A 20,815-nucleotide genomic window follows, 5' to 3' on the forward strand; every position below is an offset into this window, starting at 1 on the left:
GTATGCAGTATTCATCTAGGCACCTTTTACCAAATTTTTCAGCAGACTTCCCGAAATTAATCTGTTTAAAGTTGTAACAAATTTTGGGATCACTCAAAATGTAAACATAGTAATACTGTACATGCTAGAATTTCAGTGCTATTAATAAAAGCAAAAAGCCCGCTTTCAGAAAACCGGAATAGGAGACCTCTCTCTTTCTGCATTAGGCAACACTGGACTATGGAATGTATTCTCGAGAAGAAGAACTATTACGGGAAAGAAAACGCATTGGAACAGTTGGAATTGCTTCTTATGATTATCACCAAGGAAGTGGAACATTTCTATTTCAAGCTGGTAGTGGAATTTACCATGTAAAAGATGGAGGGCCACAAGGATTTACTGTAAGTTGATTTTACTACTTGATAAACTGTTAGGTGTCTTAAAATTATTTGTGTCCAAATCAGAAAGATAGTTAAACTAAAAAATTCTGCTTACCAGTTATTTACCACTAACTTAGTAGTAAAGAAAATAGGAAATATGGGTATTAATTTCCAAGTTTTAGCTAATAATTTTTCAGTGACATTAGTTACATAATTTTTAAAATACTGAAAACACTTGTTATATAGGAAGAGTTAGTAAAGGGAATCCGTGTGCCATTTTTTCTGTAATTGCTAAGTTGGATTTTCAAAGATGATGGTATCAGAAGACAATCCCTTTTTGGTTCTTCTAAAAGCTTAATTCATCCCAATAAATAGTTTTATTTTATTTTATTTTTTTTATTTTTTTATTTTTTGTGTAATAAAGTTTTATTAAAGTATAAAGGAGATAGAGAAAGCTTCTGACATAGGCATCAGAAGTGGGCAAAAGAGGACCCCTTTGCTGGTGTTAGCAATGGAGTTATATACTCTCCAATGAATCCAAAGAATGTCTGGAGGTTGCAAAGACCTCACCAGACCCACTCCCATAATTTACATCTTAAGATAACAGAGTTGGCTAGAAGGTTTAATCCAAAGATTGTCCTCAGGCAGGATACATCCTTGTAAAGACCAGACCTACTCCCATAATTTACATTTTAAGATAACAGAATTAGCCAGAGGGTTTAATCCAAAGACTGTCCTCAGGCAGGATACATTATTGTTATATAATCCTAAGGAATGTAGAGGAAAAAAAGTAAAAAAGTTTGTCCTTTCTTCCTCCTTGAATATCCCAGACCTCTCTCTCCTTGGGGACCCCTAGACTTCTTATCAACCTGCCTAGGAAATGACTCTCTCATTCCCCGCTTTTCTTTTAGGAGAATTATGTTGCCTAGGGAAAAGGGGCGTCGTTCTCATTCCATAACTGCTTCCAAGCTGACAAGGGGCGTTGTCCCTAAATTGGTGAGGCAACATATTTCCTAATCCTCATAGTGAGGATGTCTGATCCAGGGGCTCCAAGTAATAGTTGAAGGAGGCCGTGGCATTCATAGGAGCTCGGACAACTATTTGTAAATTAAAAGCTTTTAGACGGTTAGAAAACCCCATTATACAGTTACAAATGTAAGGCAAAATAGTCATTAAACCAAGTTAAAATCAAAATGAAAAGTCACATTATGTCCATAGTTACATCAGTCCATCTTAAGGTTGTTAGATGTCATCAGTTTAAGAAGAGGCATCACATGCGATTGTTGAAGGTACTTGCAGACTTGGAGAAAGTCCTTTTCTTGAAGTGGAGATGTCCACCATGGGACGCCTTCCACTGATGAAGAGGGGAGTGCTCCGCAGACCCAGCAGTTAGACCAATTGTGGAATGCAGCATAGGAGTGAGCCCAGGACAGGAAGGCATTGTCTTGAGGATCAAACGGCAGACTCAGGACTTCTGGAGTCAGCAGAAGTAGGCTCACATAGATTATCAGGCCCATCTTGTCCTGAAGGATCCCGGACGAGCCCCCAAGGTGAAAGGTTGTTGCTGAACGATGAGACGCGGGATTCTTGGCCTCCGGAGGAGATGAATTCAATCCGGGGCCAGAGACGAGGCTGGATCGCTCAGAGCTTTTGTGTAATAAAGTTTTATTAAAGTATAAAGGAGATAGAGAAAGCTTCTGACATAGGTATCAGAAGGGGGCAAAAGAGTACCCCCTAAATAGTTTTAAATTTTGATTTTATTCCTGGCAGTTTTTCATTTGATATTAGAACTATTCTTCTGATAGAATTGTGATGCTTCTAGCTTTTATTACAATTTTGTGAACAAATTATTTTATACTGGTAAAATTAAATGGAAACATTTAATAAGTGAAATAGGCATATAAGTTTAATAAAAGTATACAACAAATGATAATTACTCTATTTAACAGGTCTGGTCAACAAAATTTATGAGGTGCTGTTACATTGTCTTTATTTCCGTTCCTGTTATGCTTAGCTTGTTAAATCATAGGAAAAAGTGATTCATTTCTTATAAGTTAAGGCATAAAAGTTAAGTACAGTTTTCTGGAGAGCAGTTATCATAGTTGATATTTACTTTGGGATTATTATTCATTTTATAGGAAAGGTGCTGGTAAACACCCAGTATTATATGTATGTAAATACATATGTGTAACCCTGATACTTGCCTTTAAATGTTGTTTACTTTTCTAGCAACAACCCTTACGGCCCAATTTAGTGGAGACTAGTTGTCCCAACATTCGGATGGATCCAAAACTATGCCCAGCTGATCCAGACTGGATTGCTTTTATACATAGCAATGATATTTGGATATCAAACATTGTAACGAGAGAAGAAAGGAGGCTCACTTATGTGCACAATGGTAATTCAGGTTCTTCAAATCAGTTTTCCTAAAAAGTATTTTTAAAATTTAATTTGCTTTTGCTTACATTTTGAAATCAAAGCATGCTGGGTGATCTTTATATTTTAAATTTAAATCTTTAAAATTAAAAAAGAAATATAACTTTTTTTATAAACTTGTATGTATCACCTATATAATGCTACTTGTTTTTTTTGAAGTTGATGGCTATGTTTAATGTCTTGATTTTGCTGATATTATAGGTGTCTTCACATGTCCAAAATAATCAAGTATATATTCAATGCATGCACTTTTAATATCAACTATACCTCAGTAACCCTTAGAAAAGATGATAGTGAAGCTTAAACAACAAAAAGAATACAAGTTTCTGAGAACATTAGATTGCATAAAATTTCCTATGGGGGAAAAGAAAGAACTACCTCTACCACCACCAAAAATGAAATAACAGAAACAAAAAGAAGCATTTTAATGCTGGCTTGTTTCAATGGTTATTTTCGGACAGCACAACAGTAGCACTTCTCTGATTGAAATAAAATTTAATTTAAAAAGTCTTGTTTTTAGGAAAACAAACAGAAAAACCCAATACACACTATAAGAACTACTTAAAAATTTATTGTCCCTTTTTGGAGAGCCTGCTTAGTTATTTTGTCACAATAGGAAAAATAAACCTTTCTGTGTTGTGGAAATATTTAATTTTTATTGAAGTGACTATAATCATGCTAAGCACTACTAAAAGGGCTTCCCTTGTGGCTCAGCTGGTAAAGAATCCTCCTGCAATGCAGGAGACCTGGGTTCGATCCCTGGGTTAGGATGATCCCCTGGAGAAGGGAAAGGCTACCTATTCCACTATTCTGGCCTAGAGAATTCCTTGGGCTGTATTGTCCATGGGGTCACGAAGAGTCAGACATGACTGAGCCACTTTCACTAAAAGCACAGAAATGATGTGGATTTTTTCCTTTTTCCTCTGAAGCTTTTATACAAATGAAAGAAGGGAAATGGCGTATTTTTTTTTTTTAACATGGAAACAGACCTTAAGGTTAAGCTCCATGATGAAGGACAGTCCCTCTAAAAATTTATTGTCCAACTTTCCCATAATTTGATGGTCACAAAACTGATTTATTGGGCATGGGCATCTTCCTTAGTAAATTATTTTAGAACATGATAATGTATTGGCAACAGTTTTTTCATCATTAGGATAGTCAGTGTTATAGAAGAAGCCTTTTCCTGAACAACTTACACTGATTTAAAAAAGCACTGAATTAGAAGTCAAGAAATCTGTTCTAACCATTGTCAGTCAACAAAGATATATCAAGTTCCTGTGTGCCAGACAATGTGGCAGGAACTAAGAATACAGAATTGAATAAGACATAGTCCTGGCCCTAAAGGAAACTTTATAGAGAGCTAGCAAAACAGAATGATAAGCAGCAAGCATTGGGCGTTATAAGAGTACAAGCAAGGGTAGTGGTCCCAGAAGGTTGCCTGGAGAGATGAGACTTGAACTGCTCTCAGATAGTGACTGTACATTAGCCAGTACACTCCAGGCAAGGGGGCAGCCTGGAAAGGCCTTGATGCAGAAGGCACCACAGTCTGTATGAATTAGAAGCAGTCTTAGGCTCCCAAAGCATGAGGTATGAGTCCAGATACAGAGAAAGGTGAAGCTGGCACATACGGGCAAGGAGAAGGGTGGACTGTTTCTTATGTAAATGAATATGGCCTTCAATCATGATAGGGGGGTTCACTGGAAAAAGTTTTTAGCAGTTGTGTAGTGTGGTCAGAGTCATATTGTAGATAAATTGTTCTGAATACTTTGTAAAAGTTATATTTGAGAAGTGCACATCTAGAGACAGGGCAGACCTTAACTAGTGTAAATACTGTAAATACCCAGGTCTTAACAACCTAAAACTAGAGTGTAGAATAGAGAAAAGGGGGTGGAGTAGGGAAATTTTTAAGTAAAATGTCCATATTTTGGTGTTTAGTGAGTCTTCATCTGGAGTCAGGAAATCAGGACAGCTACCACTGGCAAAGCAAAGTTTAGGTTAGTAGTTAGTAAATCTGGGATGCAAATCCTAGCCATTTGTTCATGGTTTCAACAAACGTTAGAGACTCACTATGTACTAGTTATTGTGCTTGAGGCTGGGACTGCTTTGACAGTGACTATTAGAAATAAGGCATGTTTTTAGTCTGTATATTCTTTCTTTTGGTAGAATTGTTTTCCATAAAGGATTATTGTGAAAATGGGCAGAATTTAAAGTAGAAACCACTGAAATCCTGCTTGATGTGTGTGTGTGCTGGTTGTGTGTGTGTGTTGGAATTTATGTTATCAATCTATGAAGTGATTCTCTTGTGTGACGTTTTTCTTTGTGACAATTTTATTTCTATTTGGCTGTGCTGGGTCTTGGTTGCTGTGGAGGCTTTTCTCTAGTTGCGGTGAGTGCCATGTGTAGGCTGCTTAGTGTGGAGGTTCTTCTGTTGCAGAGCAAGGGCTGCGGGCACGCGGGCTGCAGTGGTTGATGGACGTGGGCTTGTATTTGGGGCTCACGGGCTCTAGGGCACAGACTCAGTAGCTGTGGTGCGCAGACTTAGCTGCTCCGTGGCATATGGGATCTTCCCAGACCGGGGATTGAGCCTGTGTCTCCTGCATTGGCAGGCAGATTCTTTACCACTGAGCCACCAGGGAAGCCCGCTGTAATATTGTTTTTATTCATTTCTTTTCTGTGCATGTAGGTATATTGTTTATTTTCAGGGTTAGTGTAGTAGTTAAAAATACAGTCTAGAACTGGAGTATCTAGATTTGAGTCTCATCTACTGTTTTTTACGTCTGTTCCTTTGAGTAAGTTGTTTAACCTATCTTTGTTTTCATATCTGTAGAAAGATAAATGAATAGTATGTCATCATAAGGTTGTTATTGAAGTTTTAATATTTGCGAAGTGTTTTAGACAGGGTCTGAAACACAGTAAGTACTGTTTAATTTGTTTATTTAGAAAAGTAGATAGAGAGTAAGCATCATCACTTTTATTTCTCTTATCACAGTAAGTTTCCAAGTGAAAGTCTTCTTTTGCATGGGTTTATTAGTCACTCAGCATGTACATTTGCTTATTCTCTGCCTTGTGTAAGAGAGAAACTTAATGTAATACCAACCTCTATTCTCAAAGGACATATCTTATTGGGAGAACAAGGTGGTACCATTTATTCATCTAATTAATCTTAGTAATTGAGGTCATCACCAGAGACGCCCGTAATAAGTGATAGAGAGATATAAATGAGTGATACGTATTCTCACATCTACAGGAGAACAAAATATAAAACAGAATGGGAGGTATAACTTTGGAGTCGTTGACCGATCCAAGAAAACTGAGCACTGATGGCTACATCATTAATTACAAAATTCAGAAACCCTGAAAACGGAGCTTAGTTTTGATTAAGTTGGTGCTAAAACTTCTTTGGTGGCAAGATGTGACCTGAACTGACCTGAGGATATTTATAGTCTTAATCCTACTTAGTTTGCCTATTCCTAAATTTGCTGTAAGAATATTAGTGTATTTGATTACAAGGTATTTGATTACCCTGCTGGAGATATGACATAATTATGTGTTGATATATAAACATGAAAAGAATTCTCCAGATTCTGTGTTTTGAACACTTCTGGACTCAAAATTTTGTTGTTGTTTTCTAACTTGATTTTTATTTTATATTATAGTTGATTTACAGTGTTGTGTTAGTTTTAGGTATATTGCAGTGATTCAGTTATATCTATTCTTTTTCAAATGATTTTCCCATTTAGATTATTGCACAATATTGAGTAGAGTTCCCTGTGATTTACAGTAAGACCTTTTGGGTTATCTAATATTTTATATATAGTAGTTTATTTGTGTTAAGAGTGCCAATTTCTTTTCTTTTACATATGTGTATAGAAACCAATATTTGTTGTTTAGTCACTAGTGATATCCAACTCTTTCGCCATTTCCTTCTCAAAATTTTTTGGTAAGGGGCAATTGGTTCATATTACACATTCTTTTCAGGCAATATGTAGAAAATATAGATAAGAAAAAATAATACATTGAAACTTACCTATAAAATTAAAATCACTGTGAAATATCACTATACACCCATTAGAACACCAAATATTGGAGAAGAATTTTCATACATTGCTGGTAAGTGTATAAAATAATACAGATACTTTGAAAAACTATGTGGCAGTTTCTTATAAATTTAAACATAAAATTATCACACTACCCAAGCATTCCACTGCTAGGTTTTTATTCAAAGAAATGAAAACACATGTTCACAAAGATTTTTATACAAAAATGATTTCTGTTGAGCTCTTAGAGATTTTGGTCTGTTGGCTAAATGCACATAGCTTAGCTAACTGTTAGAATTGGATGAAACCTATGAATATAATAAATATCAGAAGACGTATAAGTATTTAACCTATCATTGTATATCAGAGTTTCCATGGGGATAATTCAAACTTCTGTCAGTGTCCTGACTGATCAGAAAACTTGAATGAAAATCAGAAATCTCAGGGAAAAACACAAAAACCTTTTCTGCAGAGTAAACTTTAAACATCAAATAAGATTAGACTAAAATCTTATATTTTTGTAAATTGATAAATGACATTTTAAAATAAATAGTTTGCTTCAGATAAATTTTTTCTGAGCAAATGTGAGTTTCAGAATTGAAAATAAAATTCTTAGCTAAAACTGATGTATCAAACTTCTGTTTTGTATGAAAGATCAGGTTTCGTAGAAACTATACAAGAATATATTTACTTGCACCAAAGTTTTTGAGATGGAGAGATAACTTGAATTCTGTGAACACCCCAATAAATGTGACTAATGTCAGAAAAATAAAAGAATGATTTTAGCATCTTGATTCATAATAGCAACTAGAAGCTGTTCAGATGTCCAATAACAGATGAATGGATAAAAGAATTGTGATATACAATGGATTATCACTCAGTAACAAACATAAAGTATGTCTGTATGATTTCACTTACATGAAAGTCTGGAATATGTAAAACTAACCTTTGGTGATAGAAATCAGATCAGTGGTGCTTCTGAGGCAGGAATGGACATTGACTGGGAAGGGACAAGAGAATGGAAATATTCTATGTCTTGATAGGGTTAGGAGAGTACAAGTCACCGTGACCCTGCAAAGACATGTATTCTTTTCGCCAGGGTCCTAGCTAAATGGGAAGATAAAAACTGACATTTTGGTTTAGGCTTTGTTGTAAGTACTTTATGTAAAATAGCTCATTTAATCCTCATAACAACCATATAAGGTAGGGTCTTATTCCCATTTACAAATGGGACACTGCAACGGAATGTGATGGGGTGATTTGCCCGGGATCAGTCATTTGGTGGATGATGGAATCCAGATTTGAATTTAGTCCATTTGGCTTCACAGTTCACCATGGTACTATAGCTGCCTTTCAAAATAAATGGATCATTCTGCTTTGTACCTGTGAAGAGATGAGAACTTCTGTGAAAATTTTGCCTTTATGTTTGTTTAGAGCTAGCCAACATGGAGGAGGATCCCAGATCAGCCGGAGTTGCTACCTTTGTTCTTCAAGAAGAATTTGATAGATACTCTGGTTATTGGTGGTGTCCAGAAGCTGAAACAAGTAAGAGGGTTCAATATACTATAAGTCAGTTAAAGTATTATGAGATTCAGCTACCAGTTAACTGCACAGATTCTTAATTCTGAATAGTAGATTCTTAAGTGATGAAGTAACCAGTAGTTACTGTGAATATTCAGGCTGTATATCACCATAATGAATTCTCATAAAAAACAATTAGTTGTATTATGGTTCAGTGCCCCAGGTCCTTCAACTCTCCTTGCCAGTTTTTCGTTTTTTTTCCTTTCTTTTTTTAATTTTTTTTTTTTTTCATTTTTAATTTTTTGGCTGCACCATGCAGCATATGGGATCTTCCTCAATCAGGGATCGAACCTATGCCCCCTGCCTTGGAAGCACAGAGTCTCAACCACTGGACCACCATAGAAGTCCTGCCAGTTTTTCATCTAGAAGCTGGTGGCAACATTGGTAGCAAAATACAAAATACCACCCTTTAGTGGGAGTTGCTGTAAAAATACAGGATTGCCTAGAGAGTCTGCATGAACAGATGGCCAAATTAGTATATGAATGGATCAGGAAAAAAAGGCAAAAATTCCTTCTTTTTCTTTGTAAATTCACATGTATTTCACTAGCTGAGAAACAGCTCTCTAAAGCAGTAGCTTTCAAACTTTTTGACTGTGATCTGGTTAGAAATTTGCTTTACATTCTAGCCTAATACATTGTACATATATTCTACATAAAACTGAAAACAAATTTCATGAAGCAATGCTTAATCTTATATATAATGCATTCATTTTTTTTTTTGCTTGTCTTATTTTTTAAATGCTGATCATGACCAACTAAAAGATTTCATGACCCACTAATGGATTGCACGTAGCATTCTGAACACATCTCTAAGGGACCCTGAAAAATATTTATATTTAAGCCATATCTTAGATGTGGACATTTTAAGATGTAAAATGTTTTGCCATAACTATGTTCTTAGAACAAGATTATGACCTGAATTAGAGAAACCATTAAAAAAAACCTGGACTCCTTTAAAGTGGGATTTATTTTGTTATAGAAAATATTGTAAGTGTAATAATTCCTGAAAGGAATGCATTTTAAGGTATGCAGAAACTGAAATACTTCACAAGTGTGTTTCTTCCATTTTATGTGTGTGTGATGATCTTCAGTTTTTAATCTCCAAGAGTAGTAACCTTTAACCAATAAAAGTGAATTAGCAGTAACTCACCTTGCTACTGCAAAGATTAGTAGTATTTTCATACATGAAAGGCAGTATATTTTATACATAAACTATTTTTTACTATGGGAAATAGAATATTAGAGGGAATGGTCAATGGTGATGATTTTCTGGCATAATACTCCCAAATTTTCAGTATTTAATTTCCTTTTAAGCTCCCAGTGGCAGTAAAATTCTTAGAATTCTATATGAAGAAAATGATGAATCTGAGGTGGAAATTATTCATGTTACATCCCCCATGTTGGAAACAAGGAGAGCAGATTCATTCCGTTATCCTAAAACAGGTACTACATTCCATTGACGTTTATATACACTCATTCCTACTTTTCAAACAAGATTCTTTTGCATTCGTTCAAAAGTTTGGTTAACATTGATCCTCTACAGACTGAAGGATAGATTGTTAAGTGTCTCTGAAGTAAATTGTTTAAATTATAGGCTGATCCTTTTAAATTATTTCAAAGGTAGGGAAGTGCACAAAACTGATTATTTCAAGGAATGGATAAAGAAGTATCTTTGCTACAAAATAAAAGATTTTTAAGGGATTATGTTCTTAATAAATTAGCCATTTTTTCCCCATATTGCTATTTATAGCATTTCAGTTGTGAAATGATGTAGGATTCCCCTTCATTACCTACTGACTCCTGATGTTTTTTGGCACCTTCTTTTATAGTCATATTGAAAATTATGAATTTGAGATAGAATTTTGAGTTTTTTATGTAATAAAGCCCTGACTAAATGCAGTATTCCTTATTTGACTAAAAAGGATTCATCTGGTAAAATTAGTTTGAATAGCTTTATATTACTGTTTGTTTATATCTCTTCCTAAAGGCACAGCAAATCCAAAAGTCACTTTTAAGATGTCAGAAATACTGATTGATGCTGAAGGAAGGGTAAGTATAAAATGCTGAGTTAACTTTTTGTGTCATTTTGTCCGTCAACAGAGATTGTAGATATGCTTTCTTATATTTTGGACTTGTAGAACTTGCTGAGACATCTGTAGATCATGATTTCAGGTTGACCTCATTTTCTACTTTGAAAACTTTCTTACTGGTTCCCAAGTTAGGAATATGGGGAGATGCATATTTACCATTCCTTTCCAGTAGTTTTTCCTCTTTGCCTATGTTAATTCTCCAGATCAGTATTTCTTAAATAGTGGTTATTGACTGATGAGTTATCCTCTGTGTTGAATAGTTGTCTGTCTTAGATTAATTATCCCTTATGTTTTTATGCTGCTGCTTTCCACAGTCAGATGCCTATAAGCTTAATGTACACATAATTAAAAAAAATCTTCTCTGCTAGACTTTTTAAAAACAGCTTTATTGAAGTATAATTCATATACAATATAATTCACTCATTTAAAGTTTAAAATGGCTTTTAGTATATTCTCAAGATTTGTGCAGCTATCACCACAGTCAATTTTAGAACATTTTCCTTACTCCTAAAGGAAATTCACATTCCTTAGTCATCACCCCCAAACCTCTCCATGCCCCCAGCCATAGGCAGCCGCTAATCTATTTTCTGTCTATGGATTTACCTGTTCTGGACATTTCATTTAAATGGAATCATACAGTATCTAGTCTGTTCTTTCACTTAACATCTTGTTTTCAAGCACTGATCCTGTGGCACCAAGTAACAGCACTTCATTACTTTTTATCACCTAAAAATACTCTATTGTGTGGATATATACCACATTTTTTTTTTTTTAATTTATCCACTCATCAGTTTTAGACATTTGGGTTCTTCCAAATTTTGGTTTCTAAACGTAATGCTACCAGTAATGTGGATGTACAAGTTTTTGTACGGTCATAGATTTTCATTTCTCTTGGTTAGATACCTAGGAGTGAAATTATTGGGTCATATTATAATTCTGTGTTTTAACCTTTTGAGGAACTTCCAAATGGTTTTTGCAGTGGCTGCACTATTTTATATTTCCACCAGCAGTGTATGAGGTTTCCAACTTATCCACATCTTCATCAACTCTGGTTATTATTTGTCTTATAGGCATCTTAGGGGATTTGAGGTTGCATCTTATTGTGGTTTTGATTTACATTTTTCTAATGATTAATGTTATTGAGAATCTTTTCATGTGCTTATTGGCCATTTGTATATCTTCTTTGGAGAGCAATCTATTCAGATCCTTTTGTTCATTTTTAGAAATGTATATTTTAGAGTGTGTTAGCCAGACTATTTAGGGAAAAAAGTTTGCTTACTCAAGATCATTTCACTAATATATTACACATATAGTATTTTAAACTAAAATGTAAGGAACTAGAGACTACTATTTTTCTTAGATACTAGAGTCTATAAAGTGATTAAAATCTGATTTTACCAGTTACAATCAAGAGTTCTATTAGTATAAACTAATGGAAAAAACTTCTAGACTATGCTGATTCTTTTGGTTAGAACTTTCTTAGACATAAAGAATACCAGTAAAGGTAACCCATGACTTACTGCTGGTTTTGCTATATCCTGTGTACCTAAGACTGAACAAGTGTCACGCTGTTAAAGATAGTGCTTTAAGTAGCCCAGTATCAGTCTTCTATAACTAGATTCCTTTTTTCTTTTTTAATAGATTATAGATGTCATAGATAAGGAACTAATTCAACCTTTTGAGATTCTGTTTGAAGGAGTTGAATATATTGCCAGAGCTGGATGGACTCCAGAGGGAAAATAGTGCGTATGTTAAATTGTCACTTCTTTACAAATAATTTAGGACCCAGAACTGTCTGTGCTATTAGGCTCTTCCTTTCCTTTGGAGCTGTTTTCACATGTAAATTTGCCATGTAGTTAGTTCTACACAAAGAATTTTTCCCGAACTAAGTGCACTTGTAATCCCATAAGCGTAGGTGCATTGCATTTTATTTCTGTCTCTCACTTAGCCAGTGACAGTTTCACAGTGTTATTTGTGGTTAAAGTAGGACTTTCAGGCTCATATGTAAGTATATATATATTTTTTTAATTGTATAATTTAAGCAGAAATATTTGTACAGCCTTATGTGAAGATGATTACATGTATTTCCTGTGTCTGATGTGGACAAAAGAGTTTTCATGGGGCTGGCATTTGTTAGCATTAAAGGGAGAAAATAATTTCAAAGGCCATCTGTGATTTTGGAAATTTAAAGAAAACTACTTTTAAAACCTCTACTCAAGCTTAACTTTAAAAAAATAAGTGCAATATGTATACCTATGGCTGATCCATGTTGATGTAAGGCAGAAACCAACACTATATTTTAATTATCCTTCAATTAAAAATAAATTTAAAAAAATAAGTGTAGAATGAACTAATACTTTTCATTAGCTGTTTGTAAGTGATAATTTAACATATACTAAAGCAATACTGTCACTGTGGTTACAGAAATAACTGATGGGTGCTAGGGGAAAGATTAGTGGAATATTCATTTTCTGAAAGTGAGCTTTATTTTGTGCTTTTCTTTTGTTTATTTAAATAGTGCGTGGGCCATCCTACTAGATCGCTCTCAAACTCGCCTACAGATAGTGTTGATCTCACCTGAATTATTTATCCCAGTAGAAGATGATGCCATGGAAAGACAGAGATTCATCGAGTCAGTGCCTGACTCTGTGACACCACTGATTATCTATGAAGAAACAACAGACATCTGGATAAATGTATACATGTTTTCTTGTAATACTTGGTTTAAATATTTTCTCAGAATGTTAAAGTAAATGAAGCTTGATAGCAAACTATCAAAAGTAATTTTTTAAGTTCACAGTAATTTTGAATGTTATTTGCTTAGTTTGAACATTTCAAACTGGAATGTTGGTTCCAAAATGGGGAACGGTTTGTGGATAAAAGGTCGATGCCATTGCAATGACATCTCCCTGGATGCAGAATTGCCCTTGTTTCTGGACACATCAGATATTCAAAACACAACCTCTCCAGTGCCTCTGAGAGGACCACGAGAATCCTGACTAGAAAAGACTTTCTCTTTTAAGTTGGTAAACTATCCCAAAATATACCAGTTTGGGATTGAATTTTTCATTTTCCAGTTTAATGGAAAAAACTTACACAAGATACAAAATAAATAAAGCCAGTTCACTCTCTGGCTGCATATAGGCTTCATGTGATTCACCTAACAGATAACATCTGTTTTCCCTTGAATTGTTAGAATATTTCTCTCTGGAAAAGAAAAGTAGAAAAACATTTTTTTCTCATAATTCTTGTAATAAGATTTATATCATTAAATAAACTTCATGCCATTTTTCAAAGAATTGCAGAGATGGTGAGTAAGAAACAGCTTTTGGTTCTATTTTTCATTTTTCTCCATTTGGAAACATTTATTTCTCAGTAGATGACGTCTTTGACTAAAGTAAGATAAATATGAAAGGCCCAGGCAAAATCTGTAATTGTACATATACCATACCTCGTAATCTGACAAGTTACTTACATTTCAGAAAATGTTTATCAAGTAATTCTTCTTTCTTTCTGGCTTAGTCAAATTGTTTGTGTAGTATTCTCATTAATGTATGTAGTAAATTAATCTATTTATTTTACAGATCCATGACATCTTTCATGTTTTTCCCCAAAGTCATGAAGATGAAATTGAATTTATTTTTGCCTCTGAATGCAAAACAGGTTTCCGTCATTTATATAAAATCACATCCATTTTAAAGGAGAGCAAATATAAACGATCCAGTGGTGGGCTGCCTGCCCCAAGTAAGAAGTTATTTTCTATTAAAAAAAAGGCAGAAGGTGGGAGGGTCAGGGCAATGTAAAGTCTCTTTTGTGTACTTTATAAGCATAGGACAAAGTTTTTGAAGGATACATAATAAACTATTAATATTGGGTAATATTTGGGTATTACTTATTTTTGCTTTCTGTTTTTGCCTTGAATATACTTTTTGTTTCAAGTGAGCTCATGTAATTTTTAGATTTAAAAAGCTACTTTTAAAATGTTACAAAGTTATTAGATATTTGTATGTACTAGACTTTTTTTTTCCATTTATTTTTATTAATTGGAGGCTAATTACTTTACAATATTGTAGTGGTTTTTGCCATACGTTGACATGAATCAGCCATGGATTTACTGTACTAGGTTTTTTTATACCATCTGCACCTACGCTGAAGTTGATTTATAGGTATAGCTCTTCATATGATATAATTGTTTTCCAAAGTAAAATTAAATATTATGTCAGCTGAAATTAATTTCTTTTTTTAAAGTGTTGGGTTTCCTTCTGGGAAATGTAAAACAGATGATTGGGTAAACAAAATGTGTTTACACATACAATGGAATACTATTCAACCTTAAAAAGGCAGGACATCTGACACTTTCTACAATCCAGACGAACCTTGAAGACACTATACTAAATGAAATAACCCAGTCATTAAAGGACACATACTGTGTGATTCCATGTATATGAGGTAGCTAGAGCAGTCAAGTTCATAAACATAGAAAGTGGCTGCCGGGGGCTGAAAGGAGAATGTGTAAGCCTAGAAAAAATGAAATAGTGCATTGAATACTTCTGTGTTTTAAAAAAGACTGAGTTATGGTTTTCTACTTTAATAATACAGTTTGTTTTAGAATACTAGACATTTAATGATGTTATGTTATATGCTTTACTGCCATTTATAACTTAACAGACTCAACATAGCCAGTTTTTAAAAATTGTGGTAAAATATGCATAACAAAATTTAAGTGTGTGGTTTCATGGCATTAAGTATATTTCCCTACTATTCTGCAACCGTCACCACCATCCATCTCCAGAATTTTTTTCATCTTCCAGAACTGATTCTGCCAGTAAGTAATATCCAATTTAGTGGTAAATAATAACTTCTCATTCCTTCCTCCTCTCAGCCTCCGGCAGCCACTTTCTATGTTTATGAACTTACTGCTCTAGCTACCTCATATACATGGAATCACACAGTATGTGTCCTTTAATGACTGGGTTATTTCATTTAGTATAGTGTCTTCAAGGTTCTTTCGGATTGTAGAAAGTGTCAGATGTCCTGCCTTTTTAAGGTTGAATAATATTCTATTGTCGGAGAAGGCAATGGCACCCCACTCCAGTACTCTTGCCTGAAAAATCCCATGGATGGAGGGGCCTGGTGGGCTGCAGTCCATGGGGTCGCTAAGAGTCTGACACGACTGAGTGACTTCACTTTCACTCTTCACTTTCATGCATTGGAGAAGGAAATGGCAACCCACTCCGGTGTTCTTGCCTAGAGAATCCCAGGGACAGTGGAGCCTGGTGGGCTGCTGTCTATGGGGTCGCACAGAGTTGGCCACGACTGAAGTGACTTAGCAGCAGCAGCAACATTCCATTGTACGTGTAAACACATTTTGTTTACCTGTTCATCTGTCTTTTAACAGTGAGGTTACTTCTACCTTTTGACCATTATAAGTAATGCTGTAAGGAGCGTGGGTGGACAAATACCAGTTTGAAACCCTGCTTTCAATTCTTTTGGGTATATATCCAGAAGTGAAATTGCTTGGTATTTTAATTCTTTAAAGTTTTTTGAGGAACCACCATACTCTTTCAATAGCAGCTGCACCTTAATACACCTTAATACATTCCTATTAGAAAGTGCACAGAAGTTCCAGTTTCTCTACATCCTTGCTGACGCTTGTTGTTTTCTGGGTGTAGTTCTTTTTTTGTTTGTTTTGTTTTGGTTTTGGCTTTGTGGTGGGGTTTTGGTAAGAGCCATGCTAATGGATATGCAGTGGTATATCATTGTGCTTTTGATTTGCATTGTCCTAGTATTTAGTAATATCATATTACTTAGCCAGTTTGTATCTCTTTAGAGAAATGTCTATTTGAATCCTTTGTGGACTTTTTAATTGGATTATTTGTTTTTCTCAACATACCCTTTAACATCATTCTTATTTGGGAAACACTGACCTATAATTTCAGACAGCAGGGTAAATACTCCCTATGACTTGCTCCTTCTCTTAGCATGATTTTTTTTTTTTAAATCAGACTAGATCTTGTATATCCAAGATAGAGATTTCTTCCCTAAGAGCCTTAGTTTAATTTTACCCTTGGTGTGAAATTGCTCTTACCTGTTCCTCTGTTGTTTAGACATTAAATCTACTTACAGATTCCAGAAAGTTTAATGATGAAGACTGGTCAAAGAGCTATGAATAGTAATTCACGAAAGCAACATTCTTGGGACAGGGATTAAAAGATAACTTAAAATTGTATACTCCTATTGAGGAATAAGAGGCACTGTCGCCTCAGCTAACATTCTTTTCAGAACACCTAGCCCCTGTCCCCTCTCGGTGTCTGCTTCTGGACCCTTCAGCTTGTCCACCTCTTCCCGTTTCCCTCCTTTTTACTTAGACTTTCTTTCTCCAGGTCTTCGTCCTTTTCCTTGATGTCCATTTTATTTTCCTCTTCCTTCCTCTTTTCTTCCGTAAGTGGCTATAATATGTAACAATTAGCATTTGTCATACATTACATAATACTTATTTTAACTGGTGATAAAATTTAAAGTACTAAGTTAAATTTTTGTATCTAAGAAAAAGAAAATGAGTATTTTTTAACTTGAGTAGAACCCTACTTAAAATCCTATATCATCTCAGCCTATTCTCAGCGATCATTTTCAGAGCCAGAGCTGGCAGCAGCTAGGCAGAGAGCAGGGGTTTCTTTCTTTTTTTTTTTTTTTTTTAACCTTCTCCTTAGGCCACTGACAGAGTCTCATCTACCAAGACAGAATCTTACAAAGATAAATGGAACATGTTGCTATTGACTATGGTTGTTTTTCGCAATAATATGGTTTTGTTTTTTGCAATAATAAACAGTTGTATTAAAATTTTACTTCTCTGGCTTAAGTAGTTTGTTGCATTTCTAGAAGAAATGCCTCATTGACGCATTAGATTGTTTTTGTCTGTCTAACCAAAGGTCTCGGAATGCAAGTGCTTTTGAGTTCTTTTCTGTCTTTACCGTAAGAGTCTATTTTGCTGTTTTAACTTTAGTTATATGGATCATTCCATTACTATTAAGAAGGCTCATAACTTGGAATTTTTTTTAACTGTAGACTTTATGTTGAGGTGAAATTCACATGACATTAACCTTTTTAAAGGGAATGTTTAGAATGAACGGTGGCATTTAGTACATTCAGTGTTGGGCAGCTACCACCTCTCTTTAGTTCCAAAGGATTTTCGTTATTCTAGACATAACTTTGAATTTTTAGTGTTCCGTTTTTGAAAAAGAGAGTTTAGAATACTGTTTTTCATTGTTTCATTTGCTTATAGTCTGATATAAAGTACTGAATTATAATTATATTTATCTTTAGGTGATTTCAAGTGTCCTATCAAAGAGGAAATAGCAATTACCAGTGGTGAATGGGAAGTTCTTGGCCGGCATGGATCTAATGTATGTTCTTTTATTCTACTGATATGTTTAGTCAACATCAGCTGTGTGTATGCAGTACTGAGAATCAGCAGTGCAACTTCACATGACCCCAGTGTTTTGAGAATACTGCTAGGGCCTCAAAGAACCCAAGTTGTTGGAAAGGGAGAATCTTAGTTTAAATTCTAAATCTCACCCATTTAATAACGCTGATATTAGATGTGTTCTAGTTACTAAAGGTCACCATTTTCAGATGGAGTGTTGCGTCTTAGTAAGGAAAAGGCTGGTCCATACTTTCCAAGTCTCGCAAAAGTGAGTGAGGATATAGTTTGAAAACGATTTCTGAGTCTCTTGTAGACTACTTGTGTCGTTTCTGCATTGGTGCGTTTACAGTTCCTGAGACAGTGATGCTCTTTCATTAGCCTGTTTATCTTATCTCACACATTTAAAGTTCCATATAACACTTGCGAATTATATTGGACATTTATACAGAGCATAGAGTGATAAGGAAAGGGAGGAAGTCCACCCTCTGTTTCACTGTTGGCATATGGCTTGCTATAGCAACTCAATGAATCCTAATTTTTTTCTTTTGCCTTTCATAGTACCTTGTATTTGTTTCAGTTTTCAGTTAGATGGTCAGTTTCATGAGATCTCTAAGAGCTCCATCCTTTATATGTGTGATCCATAAAATTAAGTTGAGGTATGCTACCAGGATTTAGTGAAGGCCTATGATTTCCTCAAATTGATCCAGAAATTTATTGAAGAATTATGTATACTGGCTACTATAGAAGTCCCTCATAGTTCCTTAGGTGATTAAGGAGAAAGAATGAAGATACAGGCCCCAGGTTTGTTTTTGTTGGTGATAACTTTAGAAAATAATAGGCGACCTTTAAAGTCTCATTGCCACTGACAGTGTCAGTTGGCCTTCTGGTTATATACTCAGTATATTTTTTTCTGTTTAGGGATCCTTAAGTGTTACTGTCAGATGTTAGTGGAATTCTTAAGTTCTGTAAAGTTAAGTATATTTACACTAATATAAGCTTCATGCTGTGTAATGGTTGGATAATACTGAGGGAAACCCCACAATTATACAAAGCTGAACCTTATTTGGGCGACCTAAATGTCTTTCTATTACTTGCTATAATGTGCATCAGTCCTTTTCTATCACGCCTATTTATGTGATATATTTGTCTCTCTTTCTTACTCTTCTGTTTTCCCTCTAGTCTTGCTTTTTTTTTTTTTTAAGTTATCTTCCCATTTTCTACTTTTGCAGCTGACCTGTTCACCCAGAGATTTTTAATGCCAGTAATTGAGTAAATCTTTGAGGCTTTTAAGTCTGTTAGCCACTTAGGGTTCTCAGAGTGTGTGCTCTTGACCACAAAGGGTCAATGTCACCTGGAAACTTTAGAACTGCTAGGCCCATCCTAGACCGCTTGAATCGAGAAGGTTGTCTGGAGGTGGGATCCAGCAATCTGTTTTACAAGCCCCTCCTGTAAAGTTGTTACAGGAAACAAAGAAAAAGGAATAAGGAATTAACTATTTATTTAGTTTTGAAAGGCCTGACTTCCAACTGCTAAATCAAGAGCAGAACCAGTCCTGACCTTTTACACAGATTAACACATACCTGTGAAGCTTCATGAAAGTTTGTTCTGCCATCTCTTATCCTTTGTATCCTTTCTGTCTGTGTCATATAGGCCTTACTTAATGTCAATTCTGTTTATTTCTGTATCCATGCATGCTAAAATATGTTTGCAATGATTAAGAAGCTTCTTGAAGAAAATGTGGCATCTAAAAATATTTGCTTTTAGAAATACAACTTTGTTTTCTGTATAAAAGTTTGAATTTTATTAAACATTATTTGAGTAGGCTGCTGGAAGATTTTGAAAAGGAACAATAAAAGCCATTTATTTAGAATCTCACTGTAATTTGGGAGGAATATTAAGTGAATTCGGCTGTGAGTGTACTTGGAGTTTTTTTTGTGTGTTCTGAATGAAGACTTAAAGATTTCCTTCATACTTATTTATAAACTATGCCAGTATTGAAACTGATTGAGTGATTGAGTAGAGGTATTCCCCGACGCAGTATATAAACCATTTTTGCAAATTTGTCCAAAAGAGCAAAAAGAACACTACACTGCCTGAGATGCTGCCGCACTAACAGAAGCAGGAGCTCCCGCCTCACCGAGACACAGACGGGGCGCTGAAAGCAGACTCTTGGTGCACAGGAATGGCGGGCCTGAGCTGTAATGCAGATACTTTCCTCTGTGAAGGGTAGTTGTTTTAATGAAATAATTTTGTATTTTAAGAAATGCACATATTTTACCATATTGAAAATTAGCAGCAGCATGTAACTCGGGCGTCCTTTTAAATTTCCAAACAGGATCTATTAAGACATGAACAAAACCAACTCAAGCTTATTAACATTAGTGACAAACTTTTAAAGAGAGGCACAAGTCAGAGTGTGACTCAAATGATTCTGAGTAAAATTGACTGGTCTTGCCAAGGTCATACTAGCACTGAATTTTATATTGTTATTTTGACAGATCCAGGTTGACGAAGTCAGAAAGCTGGTATATTTTGAAGGCACCAAAGACTCTCCTTTAGAACATCACCTGTATGTGGTCAGTTATGTAAATCCTGGAGAGGTGACGAGGCTGACTGACCGTGGTTATTCGCATTCTTGCTGCATCAGCCGGGTATTAAGTCCCTGTTTGAAAAGAGTTTCCTGTCATATAAAAACCTCTGCTCATGTAATACTCCTTTTTAGTAACGTGAAGAGTGAAACAGCCTATAAAAACCTTAGCCTTAACTTTAGCATTGTATATTCACATAATTGGTCAGACTGTTACCATACTCCTGCTATAGCATCAGTGCAGATTTAGCAACAGATAACCTTTTTTACTTTTCCCTGGGGGAAAAAATAATTGTTTTTCC

General features: G+C 35.1%; 1 protein-coding gene across 4 annotated transcripts in view; it reads left to right on the plus strand.

The window, feature by feature from the left end:
* DPP8 (dipeptidyl peptidase 8) overlaps positions 1-20,815 on the plus strand; it is a 53,648-nt gene that overhangs the window by 16,413 nt on the left and 16,420 nt on the right. For all 4 annotated transcript variants that reach the window (XM_061158035.1, XM_061158036.1, XM_061158037.1 and 1 more), the window contains 10 exons: positions 207-380; positions 2,589-2,757; positions 8,267-8,377; positions 9,728-9,856; positions 10,401-10,462; positions 12,145-12,245; positions 13,022-13,199; positions 14,088-14,247; positions 17,827-17,906; positions 20,425-20,577. In XM_061158035.1, coding sequence (XP_061014018.1) covers positions 207-380; positions 2,589-2,757; positions 8,267-8,377; positions 9,728-9,856; positions 10,401-10,462; positions 12,145-12,245; positions 13,022-13,199; positions 14,088-14,247; positions 17,827-17,906; positions 20,425-20,577 — 1,317 coding nt within the window. The remainder of the gene's footprint in view (positions 1-206; positions 381-2,588; positions 2,758-8,266; positions 8,378-9,727; positions 9,857-10,400; positions 10,463-12,144; positions 12,246-13,021; positions 13,200-14,087; positions 14,248-17,826; positions 17,907-20,424; positions 20,578-20,815) is intronic.

The sequence above is a fragment of the Dama dama genome, chromosome 12 (assembly GCF_033118175.1).
Source record: "Dama dama isolate Ldn47 chromosome 12, ASM3311817v1, whole genome shotgun sequence".
NCBI lineage: Eukaryota > Metazoa > Chordata > Mammalia > Artiodactyla > Cervidae > Dama > Dama dama.